Below are 14009 nucleotides of genomic sequence, written 5' to 3'. Positions count from 1 at the left end.
TAACAACAAAATAAGACCACAAAAGGTGGAATTTCTCCTACAAGCTCTATCCCTATGTGCACACTTCCCTAAGTGTCTCAAATCCAAACTACGAAGAGATGCATTATCCTAAGTTAACTTAAGTAAGTGTAATAATATCCAAAATGAATATTTATTTACACCAACAAGTTCAACTAAGGAAGCAAGGGATTTACCTAAGATTGTGAAACCTCATAATCCGGTATGTAAGGAATGTCAAATAGGAAAGTAAGTTAGAACAACCTTTAAGAGTATTTATGAGAGATCCAATAATGTTCTTGATTTAATTCATACTGACTTTGTGTGGTCCGGAAAGAACAAGAAGTCTACAGGGAGATAGATATGTTATGCTAATAATTGATGATTATTCTATAATGTGTTGGGTTACTTTTCTCAAGAAAAAATCAGAAACTTTTGGAAAATTCAATTTATACAAGGCAATGGTAGAGAGTGAAATCGGTAAGAAAATCAAATGTTTGAGATCTGATCAAGGAGGAAAATTTACATCTAAGGAATTTAATACATTATGTGAAGTGAATGGAATCAAAAGATAACTATCAGCACCCCGGACACCTTAGCAGAATGGAATTGTGGAAAGGAAGAACATAACTATTCTGGAAGCAGCTAGAAGCATGATATTGGAAGCAAATCTACCTCATGTGTACTAGAGAGAAGCAGTGAATACAACGGTTTACACCTTCAACAGAGTTCACATCAAAGGTGAAACTGGTAAGACACCTTATGAACTATGGTTTGGTAATACTCCTACTCTTAAATGCTTCAGAATATTTGGAAGCGAATGTTATATTAGGAGAGATGAGTATGTTGGTAAATTCGATCCTAGAAGTGATGAAGGAATATTTCTTGGTTATTCATCTGAGAGCAAGGCATATAGATGTTTTAATAAAAGATTGCAGAAGATCATTGAAAGTGCTAATGTGAAGATAGATGAACACTATAGAGGAAATTCAAGGTCTGTAGATTCTGAACCGACAGTTGAGATGATCATAAATGAACCAATACAGAGTGCACCGGTACAAAATGTAGATCCAGTCACACTAACATCATCAGAGAATTCCACAATGACTAAAGAACAACAACATGTGAATAAACCCAGGTATGTAAGACTGAATCACTCAGAAAATCAGATAATTGGGAATAAGTATCAAGGTGTTATGACAAGAGGAAGACTGGAAAATGAAGAGGTTGCTAAATTTCTCAAACTGAACCAACATCTGTTATTGAAGCATGTAAAGATGAACACTGGATAAAAGCAATGGAAGATGAATTAGAAAAAATTGAAAAGAACAATACATGGACATTAGTTCCCCAGCCTAAAGACAAAAATGTAATTGGAACTAAATGGGTATTCAAAAATAAACTTAATGAAGATGGAAAAGTAATCAGGAACAAAGCAAGATTAGTGTGTAAAGGATATTCACGGAAAGAGGGAATTGATTACAATGAAACCTTTGCACCGGTAACTAGAATTGAGGTAGTTAGATTATTTCTTGCATTTGCAGCTCATAAGAACTATAAAGTATATAAGATGGATGTAAAACATGCATTTATGAATGGTGATCTTGAAGAGGAAGTTTACATTGAACAACCTGATGGATTTTCATTGACAAATGATAAAGATATGGTTTGTAGATTAAGGAAAGCTTTGTATGGATTGAAGCAAGCTCCTAGAGCTTGGTATGCTAGATTGGACAAATATCTTTTGAAGCTTGGTTACACTAAAGGTAATGCTGTCAGCAACTTATATTTCAAAGTGACTAATGATGACATCTTGGTTATTGAAGTTTTTGTTGATGATATCATTTTTGGAGGAGAAGATGGATTGTGTAAAGAGTTTGCTAACAAGATGCAAGAAGAATTTGAAATATCTATGATTGGGGAGATAAAATTCTTTTTAGGATTGCAGATTTCACAATTTGATAGAGGTATATTCATATGTCAAACAAAATACTTGAAGGAACTACTGAAGAAATTTGGTATGGAAAACTCTAAACTGGTAAGTACTCCTATGACTACAACCGATAAATTGACATTGAAGGATGATTCAACTCCTGTTAATCCAACGAGATACAAATATATGATTGGAGGTTTACTGTATTTGACACAAGCAAGACCTGATATAATGAATGCAGTATGTATTGTTTCAAGGTTTCAGAGTAATCCTAAAGAAAATCATGAATTAGCAGTAAAAATGATTTTATCTACAAGGCACAATAAATCTTGGTTTATGGTACCCTAAAGATGATTTTTTTTAATCTATGTGCATACACAGATGCAAATTGGCAGGAGATGTAAATGACAAGAAGAGTACCACTGGCAAAGCATTCTTTCTTGGTAGCAAATTGATTTCATGGTTAAGCAAGAAGCAGAGTTGTACATCATTATCAACAACAAAATCAGAATATGTTGCTTCAACAACTAATTGTACTCAGGTATTATGGATTAAGAAAATGTTGAAGGACATAAAGGTAAAATGCAAAGAACCTATAATCATTTATTGTGATAATTCAACAACAATTTATATATCAAAGAATCCGGTATTTCACTCTAAGACTAAACATGTTTCTATCAAATATAATTTTCTGAAAGAGAATGTTGAAGCAAAAGAAGTAAGATTGGTTTATGTGAATACTAAAGAGCAGATTGCAGATATCTTTACAAAATCTTTGCCTAAGGAAACCTTTGAATATCTCAAAGAGAATCTTGGGGTAATACCCTCACCGATAGAGACTTAGAAAATTGAAGATTGACATCAAGCTGACAAAAACTAACAAAGATTTTTTTTTCCGGCTTTGATGGAGGAGAGCTACTTCTCAGGGGGAGTAGTTGGTTATATTAGTTGGTTGTATGTTCTGGTATTTATTCTTAACTGCTTTCACATTTGATGTCAAAGGGGGAGAGATATCTATGGAAAAACATTCTTGGGAGAGAGATCTATGAGACATTATTCATTGGGGGAGAGATATCTATGGAAAAACATTCTTGGGAGAGAGATCTATGAGACATTATTCATTGGGGGAGAGATATATACTCTTTATATTTTGATTTTCATTTTTGGTATTGATCTATTTTGGAGATTGTTGGTATTATGGATGTGTTGCATTAGTTTTGTCATTGATGTCAACACTTATCCTTCTGGAGATCTATGGTTATGCTCACCAGTAATGTCAGTGACTTATGCACAGTCACCGATATATTGCTCATCGGTAGGTTATATGGTTCACCGACACTGTTGATGACTTGTTATCATCTGGAGATCACTTGATTATGTCAAAGACATGGTTTGGATACTTGGTTTTGGTGTTTTGGTTAATGGTCTAATTGGGTTGACATATTTGTTGTTACTGACAAATTGGTCTAGGTTATGGACCCGTATGCGTTATCTATTCCAGATCAACGCGACACGTTATGGAGATGATTTATTGATTGGATATTGTTGTAAATGTATTGAGCCAACATGATGCATCACATCAAGACTTATATGTAATTGATTTTATTGTAATATTCTTAGTGAACCAACCTACACATTTGGTCTTAGGTTTTGTATATATGTAAGATCTCATTTGAGATGAGATATGGTATGTAAGGTTATGGTATGGTATTATAACATGGTATGTGCGAATATTGAAGATCATATGAGCAGACCATAGAGAAGGTTCAAGGAAGGTTTGAAGGTGTTTATCAGAGCTTAACTGGTACTGAATCCAACATTGATGATGCTAATTTGAGAAGTACATTATTCTAGGATTTAACCATCCTATTGTAGTCATTGTGACTCCCATTTGAGCAGTGTGCTCTAGGCGGTTGGCCTTTCTGCATGTGCAAACCCCATTTGTATACACATACTATCTACAGTAGTATCATCTGATTGTGGGTAAGGTTTCTTATCGTGGTTTTTCTCCTTATAGGGTTTCCACGTCAAAATCTTTGTGTTATGTGTTGTGGATGTTGTTTCTCTTTCTGTTTCATGCATCGAGTTTTACCAGTATTGATATTAACTGCTAATCTATTAACCGACATTAAGTTTGGTTTACCGGTATTAAGTATTAAGTTATAAATGGTTTGTAATTCATTGACAACTAATTCACCACCACCACCCCCCCCCCCGCCTCAGTTGCGCTTCTAGTTCCTAACAGTGGAAGTGTATAATTTGGAGCTAGAGATTACAAGGGACCTAATTGCCCTTGTTACAGACTTTGGCCTAGGGTATGAATATTTTTAAGGACTGTAAGGCTTCCAAAAATGCTATGGACACTTTTTTCAAAGAAGGTGAGAATGAGAAGCTCACAAAGTTGTCCTCTAGAGGCTATAATAGAGATTCCATCAAGCCCTTTTGGGCTTTGATTGCAGAAGCCATAATGAGGTACATAACCCTTGATGATAGATTCACGGGCCTCTTTGGACATCATTTTGTTCTTTTGAATCATTTTTTTCATAGTCTCTTTGTTTATTTCCCCTTCTATTTGTTGTTCTCTTTGGAAGTCGGTTTAATTAACTATAAGAAAAACCCTAGGTTATTTGTTTTGCATGAAGGCCTAATTTTTCTCATAATAGAGCATACTAAAGTCTTATCTTTGTCGGTTGACCCTAACCAACCTAAGCCCCATAAGAAATATAAACCCTTTAAGAACTATTATTTTGATGAGATCTCTTACTCTGTGTTCATTACTTCTGATGAGTATGCAAAGTCTATTGATGAGGCGGTTGTTGTGGTTACCATGCAAAAGAAGGTCAATAATAAGAGATCTAAGGCCTACATTTCTTGGACCAATGGCTCTTTTATAGGTGATGAAGGGGAAGATGATATTCCTAATATTGATAAGAGAAGGAGGACGAACCATTGCAGGGGTAAGGGTGAAGCTTTAGGAACAACTAAGGATATCCCCAAGGAGACAATCGAGGAGATTATGAGGACATCTTAGCAAAGGAAGAATTTGTTTGGAGGGAAAAATTAGGGGAGACTTGGATGGCGAAAGGAGACATGAATATGAAGTTCTTCCATAATGTGACCAAGAAAAGAAGGAATATAAAGAGGATTGGTAAAATCAAGAAGGCCAATGGATCACTTTCAGAAGACCTTGAGGAGATAGCCAAGGAAACAATCTCTTTCTTCTCTGCCATATTGAACAATTTGGAGGGTTTAGATAGGTCAAATGAGTAGGAATTCCTAAACCATATTCCAAAATTGATATCAAATGCTCAAAATAATCTTTTGAAGGCAAGGTTCATCAAACAAGGGTTTGAAACTGCATTGAAATAACTCCACCTAGACAAAGTCTTAGGATTGAATGGGTTTCCTGCTAGCTTCTTTTAGAAATATTGGCATATAATTGGTTTTGAGCTAGTGGTTGCACTAGAGGAAGCCAAGAACTCAAGTAGACTTCTTAGAGAAATCAATAATACATTCATTTTCATCATCTCAAAGAATGAAAAGACCATTAACCTGGATGATTCTTGCCCAATTTCTCTCTATGCAACACAATCTATAAGATAATGGTGAAAGCTATGGAAAACATATTAAAATAAATCCAACCAAACATTATCTCAAAATAATAGACTAGATTTATCTTAGCAAGTCCATCCTAGATGGTGTCATAATTTCCCAATAGACAATCCATTCAATTCAAAACAATAAGACACCAATAATTCTAATTAAGCTAGATATCGAGGAAGCTTATTGTAAATTGGACCAATTCTATCTATGCAAAATCCTTTAAGCTTTTGGTTTCAACAAACAGTGGATTGATTGGGTTCACTATTGTTTCTCCTGCCCTGGGTTCTCAATTCTTGTAAATGGAACCCTAGAAGGCTTCTTTAAGAGATCAAGAAGATTGAGACAAGGAGATATTTATCTCCATTCCTATTTATAATCATGAATAAGACACTTGGAAGATCCTTAAAATCCTATCAAGATAGGGGTATGATTAAAGGAACTAAAATAGCTAGCTCTCTTCCAGCTATCTCACATAAATAATTTGTAGATCTAATATTATGTTATTTGGGGAATCAAAGAAAAGGGAGGCTCAACTCTTCTACAACATACTAGAGCAATATGCAATTGCTTTTGGATAAGAGATTAGACATGCCAAGTAAAAAAATTTCTTCTTTGACGTGTAGCCTAGGATGGAGGTAGAGATTCTCAAAACTCTAAACTTTAAGTTGGGGAACCTCCATTGCTCATATTTAGGAATGCCCTTGGATAAAGGAGTGAAAACTATGAAACTATGAGACCCTTTGGTAGAAAAAATGGAAAAAAAATTGTCCACATGGAAAGGAAAATGGATATCCTAGGCTGGACAGTTAGTTATGCTCAAATTAGTTATCTTTGTCATGCCAATTTACCTACTCCGTTGCCCCTCTCTCTCTCTCTCTCTCTCTCTCGACAAAAGAAAACTTTAAGGTGGTAAAAAAATTGACAAAGTTTTACTGGTAGTACTTGGAAGAAAAGAAGAAAATTTCCCTAATGTCATGGGAGAAAATTTGTAGACCCAAAGAGGTGGGCTGAGCTGGTGTCAAGAATTAGCTATGAAAAAACAAGGCATTGGGAGCAAAGTTACTATAGATAATTTATAAGGAGCCATATTTGAAGTGGGATAGAATCCTATAAAGCAAATACCTTGACAATGAGGAGTCAAATGGCATCTTTAGAACTACTAATCCACCTAGAGGCTCAAGTATGGAATTTTATGTTGTCTTGCAGACCAATGATATTAGTAGCTCTAACCTAGGGTATAGATGATGGAAGAAAGGCTTTATTTTGGGAAGATTACTAGGGAGGATACCCAAGAATCGACAACCTGATGGAGGAAAAACACAACAAAACCCTCCTAAGAAAATAATGGGGTGATTGGGTCAAAGACTATGTTGTTTTCAAAAACAGGGATCCAACACGTAGATGGAATTGGAAAGATTTCCAATCCATCTCTCTGCAAAAGATTGAGGTCAATGGGTTGAAATAAATTTTAGAGAATAGGGTTATTGTCTTTAGACATGGGATGGTTAAATTAGTTTGGGCCGGTTCTATGAATGGACAATACAATATTAATGAAGGCTATAATAGGATTGTCAATAGAGATAATCAACTTAGATTGGACATCCCCATACAACTATTCTAGAATAAATTTTGCCTACACAAAGCTGGGGCTTTTGCATGGGCAACACTAGAAGGTAAGATTCTCACAATAAAAAAGTTTAGTTGGTTGGGGTTTGTTGGGCTATCAAGATGTGTTTTGTGAAGAGAGGTAGAGGAAATTGAGGATCATCTATTTTTGGGATGCCCTTTCTCCCAGGAATGTTCAAAATAGTTATGTGCAAAGTTGAGGAAGATCATGGCCCTTTTGAATGACATCATGAGTATGTTCAAGGCATGACCAATTATTCATCATTCAACCATATGTTGTTGCTTGCAGATCTCTAGTTCTTCACTTCTTCGGTGGGAAATCTAGAAGGAGCACAATAGGAGGATATTTCAAGATTATTAATTAGTTCATTTTTAAACAAGGTGGAGGTGACAATTGTGGAGTTGGTTAACACCATATCTACTTTACACTTGAAGAAGAAAGCTCAGTTTATGTTTTGTGTAGTAGGATGCAATTAAAATGGAATGGCTTAAAAATAGTGTCCTTCATAGGTGAGGGTTGTTGGCCCAGTTTGTCGTTGCGCCAAAAGACCGATCTGTCAACGCCCAATACAAACTATAGAGATATGGATCGCATGGGAGGTGGTGAGTCCCTTGTCATGAATCCTAAGGGTAGCACTGACCATTTTGCCAACAATCTCCCCCTCAGCATTACCTGAGGGGATTCAAACTCGTGACCCAATGCTCTAATACCATTTGTTGGCCCAGTTTGTCATTGCATCAAAAGACTGATCTGTCAATGCCCGATACAAACTGTAGAGATATCAATTGCATGGGAGGCAGTTAGTCCCTTGTCACGAATCCTGAGGGGAGCGTTGACCATTTTGCCAACAAGGGTGGCAATGAGGCAGAAGATATCATAGCACAAAGTGTTTAGAGACCACCTTAATCAAGGTGGTATAAAATTAACTTTGATGGGGCTTCCAAGGGCAACATGGGTTCATTAGGGGTGGGATGCATCATTAGACTATGGGATGGGTCAATTGTGGGATGCCTCGTAGTTCCCTTGGAGGAGGACACAAATAATATAGTTGAGCTAAAGGCACTAATTCAGGGACTACTATTTTTTAAAGATATTGGAATTACAAAACTAGAGATTGAAGGAGATTATTCAATAGTCGTTAATACAGTAAGATTGGGGAATATGACCAATTGGAAACTCAACACATTACTTGAGAGTGCCCTAGCTTTGTTGATTTTATTTTAATACTTTCACCATTACCACACTTACCGAGAGGCAAATAAGGAGGTTCATGAGCTAGTGAATGTGGTTGTCGATGGGGATGAAGTGGGTTGAATGGGTGACATAAATGTCATGTTGATAGAAGAAATATTTTGATGTCTCCGTATGACCTCATACTTTAAAAATTATGTAATTAGATTTTCAATTATCAATATAATTACCACAACCTTGGTTGTGTCTTACTTCAGAAAAAATAGGTTAACAGGGAACAATCTCAAATTGAGATCTAGGTTGAGTTCAAAGATGATAATTGAAATAAGTTGAAAAGAATGATCGTATTCAAAAATATTTTCAAATCTTCATGGTTTCTTTTGAGCTCGCTTAAGAGAGAGTCAAACCCTTCCCTTGTTAATCTCATGCATATTTAGCCGATAGGCTTTTGTTATAAGTGGACTTGCCACACTACTTTTTCCGGAAAAATTTGTCTCACGTCTGAAAAAAAAAAATGCCTGAAAAATATTAAAAATTAAAAAACCGTGCATAAAAGTTTGGGAAAATATTGCCAAGAATGATAATAGAAATTCGAAAACCATGACTGCAAGTTTCCGGGAGAAAAATTCCTTAAAAAAAGGCTACAATCTGTGAGTGGAAGTTTAAATTTAAACTAACCCAAAACGAAGAGCCAACTGGTTGTGGAATTTAATTAAACTTACCCACACAAAATAAATATGGCAATAAAAAAGGTGCAGGCATCCAGTGATGATGTTTCCTGAACACACAAACATAGGGGAGAATCATAGTGAGCACCTAGAAAACAGGAGACACATTTACAAACAGAAATAAATAGGGAAATAAATGAGAGAAATCTTGCACGTTTTGCGTACATGTCTATCAAGGCATTTGCAACTACATCATAAGATAAAAATCCCCTTTCCACTATGCTTTGATGGATGCCTATACCCTACTTCAAGGCTCTTATTTTGGCACAGGCTGGGAGTATAGTGGAGAAGGTGCATGCATCACTTTGGACACTTGTTGATTGCATTTCCAGAAGAAGAAGTCAGGATACCCATATCTTTGGTAAGCCACAATTACTACTTTCCAGAAGAAGTTGTCCCGTTCTTTCATGTATTCAAATACATTGTGAGAAGCAACCAAAGTTCCATACTTGGCATATGTATTGTCAAGCGTATTTAAAGCAAATGAAAATATGCTACGAGTGACAAGAGAATGGAATGCTTTCAGAAGGAAAGCACAATCTTGACAATGCAGGTGAGATTTGTTGATATCTCTGATTAGAAAAAATGCTAATGGTGAAATGGTATATTCTTTTTGTGTTTGTTTTGATTGAAGCATTTTAATTAATTATTATCACTCTTTCTTAAAGATTGGTTTCAATTTTGAAATCTACTTTTCATCATTGGGGATTTATTCAATTTTCTTACAATTTTGAAAACTCATACATTTAACATTTAATTTTTACTTTTGATATCATATCGGCTTATCCCTTGAACCTCCTCTAGGTACAAGGTGCTAGTATTTAACTTATTTCAATTATCATCTTTGAACTCAACCTAGATCTCAATTTGAGATTGTTCCATGTTAACCTTTTTTTTCTAAAGTAAGGCGCAACCAAGGTTGTGGTAGTTATATTGATAATTGATAAAGAAGTTAGATTCTCAAGAGGGCTCTAGAAAAAGATAAGGATACCTATGAGGCAAAAAGAGGGCATAATTATTGAATTGGATATTGAGGTGATGGAGGATAACTTGGAATTCTTGAGGGATGGAGTATCATCTGGAATTCTCGAGGGATGGAGGCTCACCTAGAAATATTGAGGAATTGAAAGCAATGACTTTTTCTCACCTAGAAATATTGAGGAATTGAATGCAATGACTTTTTTGAAGGATCTCTACTCAGTGGTAGTGGTGTTATTGCATTGTTAGTTTGTTGTTGTCTAATTTTTCATTGGTGGTTTTTGACACTATTTGTTTGTTACTTCTAATAAACTATTAGAATCATTTATTTTTGCTATCCTTCACGCATATCTTTTAATTGTTATACAAAGATTTGAGTCCTTTCAAAAACTCACTTTTACCTAATAATCCATATGAATAGAAAAATATATCTCCATGTCTCACATACATTTTTCTTAATGAATAGAGTGATTAAAAAACTTATTCATAATATATATGTCCCTATCTTCCTAATTTTCTTTTAAGTTTATCCATTGCACCTCTTAATAATACACGTACTAACACAACATTTGACTCAAGTATATAAAACAGGTTGAGTAAAAAACATGTCCATAATATATATTTGTCTTCCAATTTTTTTTTAAACTCATCCATTAAACCCAATAAAAATTTATATTCCACCATAAAATATCATTAAAACCCATATTATATATTTTTACTTGAAATCTACTAATTAAAAAATAAGTTATCAAATCATAGACAATAACAAATGGGTGCTGCAATCCATAGCCGGAACAAGCTATAGACCAAAAAGAGTAGCCTAGATTACAGTCAATACATCAATACCAACTAAAAATCCATTAGCAAAAAAAAAATATTATACTAGTCGTTCCTTTATAGAAATGATATATATTTCCCCATCAGTGGAGCTGTGTGTCAAATGCTGATTCCCTGCTTTAAAGATTTCCCAAAGGGTGATCAATATTCCATCTCCACTACTTTATATGCTATTCTATTGTTTTGCTACTGTGTTTATTTTTAGTCAGTGGCGCAATGGCAGGAGAGTATATCTCCCAATAATTCATCTTCTTTATTTGATATATAAGTGTTCGTGCTCAATCTTTTCATTGAAGGTGCGTAAGGGTGAGTAGTCTAAACCATTTATCACGGGTTGGCCAGTGCTCATTTCCAACTCTCCATTTGTTTAATGGATGAGTTCAAAGAAAGTGGAACTTCCTTTATGTAATGGAATCCAACTTGCCATTCACTTGTTAGATATTTTTGGAGAAAGGTAGATTTTTATATGACGTAATAACTTTCTAACTCTCTACCTATTTATTAAATAATTTTGGAAAAAAAGTTTTCTTATAGTAGGATCCAACTTGCCATCTGCTTGTTGAACAAATTATTCATGTGTTATCCTTTCCAGAATTCACTGGATCATCTTCTAAAAGATAACACTTCACAATCAAAGCATTCTGAAATCTTTACAGTTAAAGTATTAAAAAGTTGGAGTGCTGATTCAAGAAATTTTTTGATGGAGGTTCAGTGCAAGCATGACAGCACAGCAAGAACACGAAGCTTACAAGCACACCAGCCCAATGAGAACCTTCAATTCAAGAAGATTGATCCGACTGCAAATCCTTAACCTGATCATCTTCAGACGGTGATAGGGGTTCATCTACTCTTTGAGCTCCAGTTATTCTAGCCAGCAACACAAAAGACACTCCCCCAAGCACATTGTTCAAACACCGAAGCACAATCACTGAAGACTTAAAGGCAATATGAGGAAGTCCTTTGGCAAGCAGAAATTCAATGCCATTCAGAGTTTGGTATCTGAAATTGCTGCTCAAACCCATGTGAGCAGCCCACGTAGAAGCATTCAACCAAGTTGGTGGTGCCTTGTTTGGAGTCTCAAAGTTGGGATCCATTTTCTTCCTAACACTGATCAAACCATTAGATATTACAGTCCCCACAAGTCCTGCAACAAACCCAACAGCTGCAAACAAGGTTCCCTTGTACACAAAAGTACCCATCCTCTCTAAGGCATTGAAACTCCCTACCTCAAACACGTGGCTTGTGGGACAACCTGCAAATATACCAGGGAGAGTCTCAACTGCTGATCCTGTTGGTGCTAACATGTACATGAGAGTGAAATTGACGATGCATGCAACAACAATAGTGGAAAAAACCAAGTCCAGTTCATTGAGACCAAAATTTGGCCTAGATGCCATGTCCCCAACAACACCTGAACTTACCCCAACTATCTCCTCCATCAGGACCTTGAATGGAAACTGTGGATCTGCTTCCACTTTGGCTTTCCATCCCTGAAGAAAAGCACCCAAAAGCCCACCACTGATTTTGTTACTCCCACTGTCATCTGATTTCCCCCATGATCCCCCTTCTCCTCCTCCACCACCACCACCATTGTTGTTGTTGTTAATGGTTGCATCTCCCCCACCAGACTGGATATCTGGACGTGCAGATACCCATGTTCTCAAATCCCTTCTACACAATGAACTGAGGTTGATACTTTCACACCCATCTGCAACAATCTTGAGGACTTCGTGGCGATTACTAGCATTAGGAATTTTCAGGGACTTTGAGTTGTTGGGCAAGCTTAGGGTGGTTGCCATTGATTTGCCTGATATGGCAATTGAGAGCCTCATTTGGGACATTGTGAGAAATATCGGTAAAAGGAAGGATCTAAGTAGGAATCTCCTTAAACGCTCTAGTTAAAAACCTAGCAAAAACCTCAGTAAGAGTAGCAAACAAATTTTGGGCAGAGAATCATGGGAAGACTAAAATTCTCAATGAATGGAGACATGTGATCTTGAAGAAATAGAACACCTTCCAATCTAAAGGTGCTAGGGCAAATAATTAATGCTATCTGCCCCCCTTTTTTTTAATGTTTTGGACCACTTTCATTACAGTATTTTAGGGGGGCAGGATCTTCCACTAGCAGGGTCTAATAGTGAGGGTAGTTGTTGGGCACAATTAGTCTATTAGTGGAGCACAAAAAAGTGTCATGTCAATACTTATCCTCAAAAAGATTCTACTAAATTTGAAAAAGTAATCAATAATGTGATGCCACATTAGCACACCAATATTCATGACTTAGTGCACAATTAGAGATCTTACTTCTTATTGTGATCATTTTGGACACCTTGACAAAAAGGACATGTGATGTGGCATCATATTTGATTTTTATTTAATAATTTATTAGATTATTTAAAACTAATTTATTGATTAAAAAGCATGTCCATAATATAAATTTGTCTTCCAATTTTTTTTTAAACTCGTCTATTAAACCTAATAAAATTTATATTCCACCATAAAACATCATTAAAACCCATATTATATACTTTTACTTGAAATCTACTAATTAAAAAAGAAGTTATCAAATCATAGACAATAACAAATGGGTACTACAATCCATAGACCAAAAAGATCAGCCTAGATTACAGTCAATACATCAATACCAACTAAAATTCCATTAGCAAAACAAATATTATACTTTTCGTTCCTTTATAGAAATGATATAGATTTCCCCATCAGTGGAGCTGTGTGTCAAATGCTGATTCCCTGCTTTAAAGATTTCCCAAAGGGTGATCAATATTCCATCTCCACTACTTTATATGCTATTCTATTGTTTTGCTACTGTGTTTATTTTTAGTCAGTGGCGCAATGGCAGGAGAGTATATCTCCCAATAATTTCATCTTCTTTATTTGATATATAAGTGTTCGTGCTCAATCTATTCATTGAAGGTGCCTAAGGGTGAGTGGTCTAAACCATTTATCACGGGTTGGCCAGTGCTCATTTCCAACTCTCCATTTGTTTATTGGATGAGTTCAAAGAAAGTGGAACTTCCTTTATGTAATGGAATCCAACTTGCCATTCACTTGTTAGATATTTTTGGAGAAAGGTAGATTTTTATATGACGTAATAACT

At 35.6% G+C, this 14009-nt stretch overlaps 1 protein-coding gene and 1 long non-coding RNA gene across 2 annotated transcripts in view; both read right to left on the bottom strand.

Moving 5' to 3' along the window:
* The window catches only part of LOC131063855 (uncharacterized), a 72690-nt gene extending 63093 nt beyond the window's left edge, over positions 1-9597 (bottom strand). Inside the window, exon 1 of the long non-coding RNA XR_009111173.2 lies at positions 9074-9597. This is a non-coding gene — a long non-coding RNA (uncharacterized LOC131063855). The remainder of the gene's footprint in view (positions 1-9073) is intronic.
* A 1730-nt stretch (positions 9598-11327) lies between these two features.
* LOC131063853 (protein RETICULATA-RELATED 3, chloroplastic-like) lies at positions 11328-12948 on the bottom strand. Its single transcript, XM_057997809.2, has one exon. The coding sequence runs from the start codon at positions 12733-12735 to the stop codon at positions 11674-11676; it is 1062 nt and encodes a 353-aa protein (XP_057853792.2). The 5' UTR covers positions 12736-12948; the 3' UTR covers positions 11328-11673.
* Positions 12949-14009: the final 1061 nt, after the last annotated feature.

The sequence above is a fragment of the Cryptomeria japonica genome, chromosome 10 (genome assembly GCF_030272615.1).
Source record: "Cryptomeria japonica chromosome 10, Sugi_1.0, whole genome shotgun sequence".
Taxonomy (NCBI): Eukaryota; Viridiplantae; Streptophyta; class Pinopsida; order Cupressales; family Cupressaceae; genus Cryptomeria; species Cryptomeria japonica.
The sequence above is the reverse complement of the archived record's forward strand: the minus strand, read 5'-3'. Positions and strand labels throughout refer to the sequence as shown.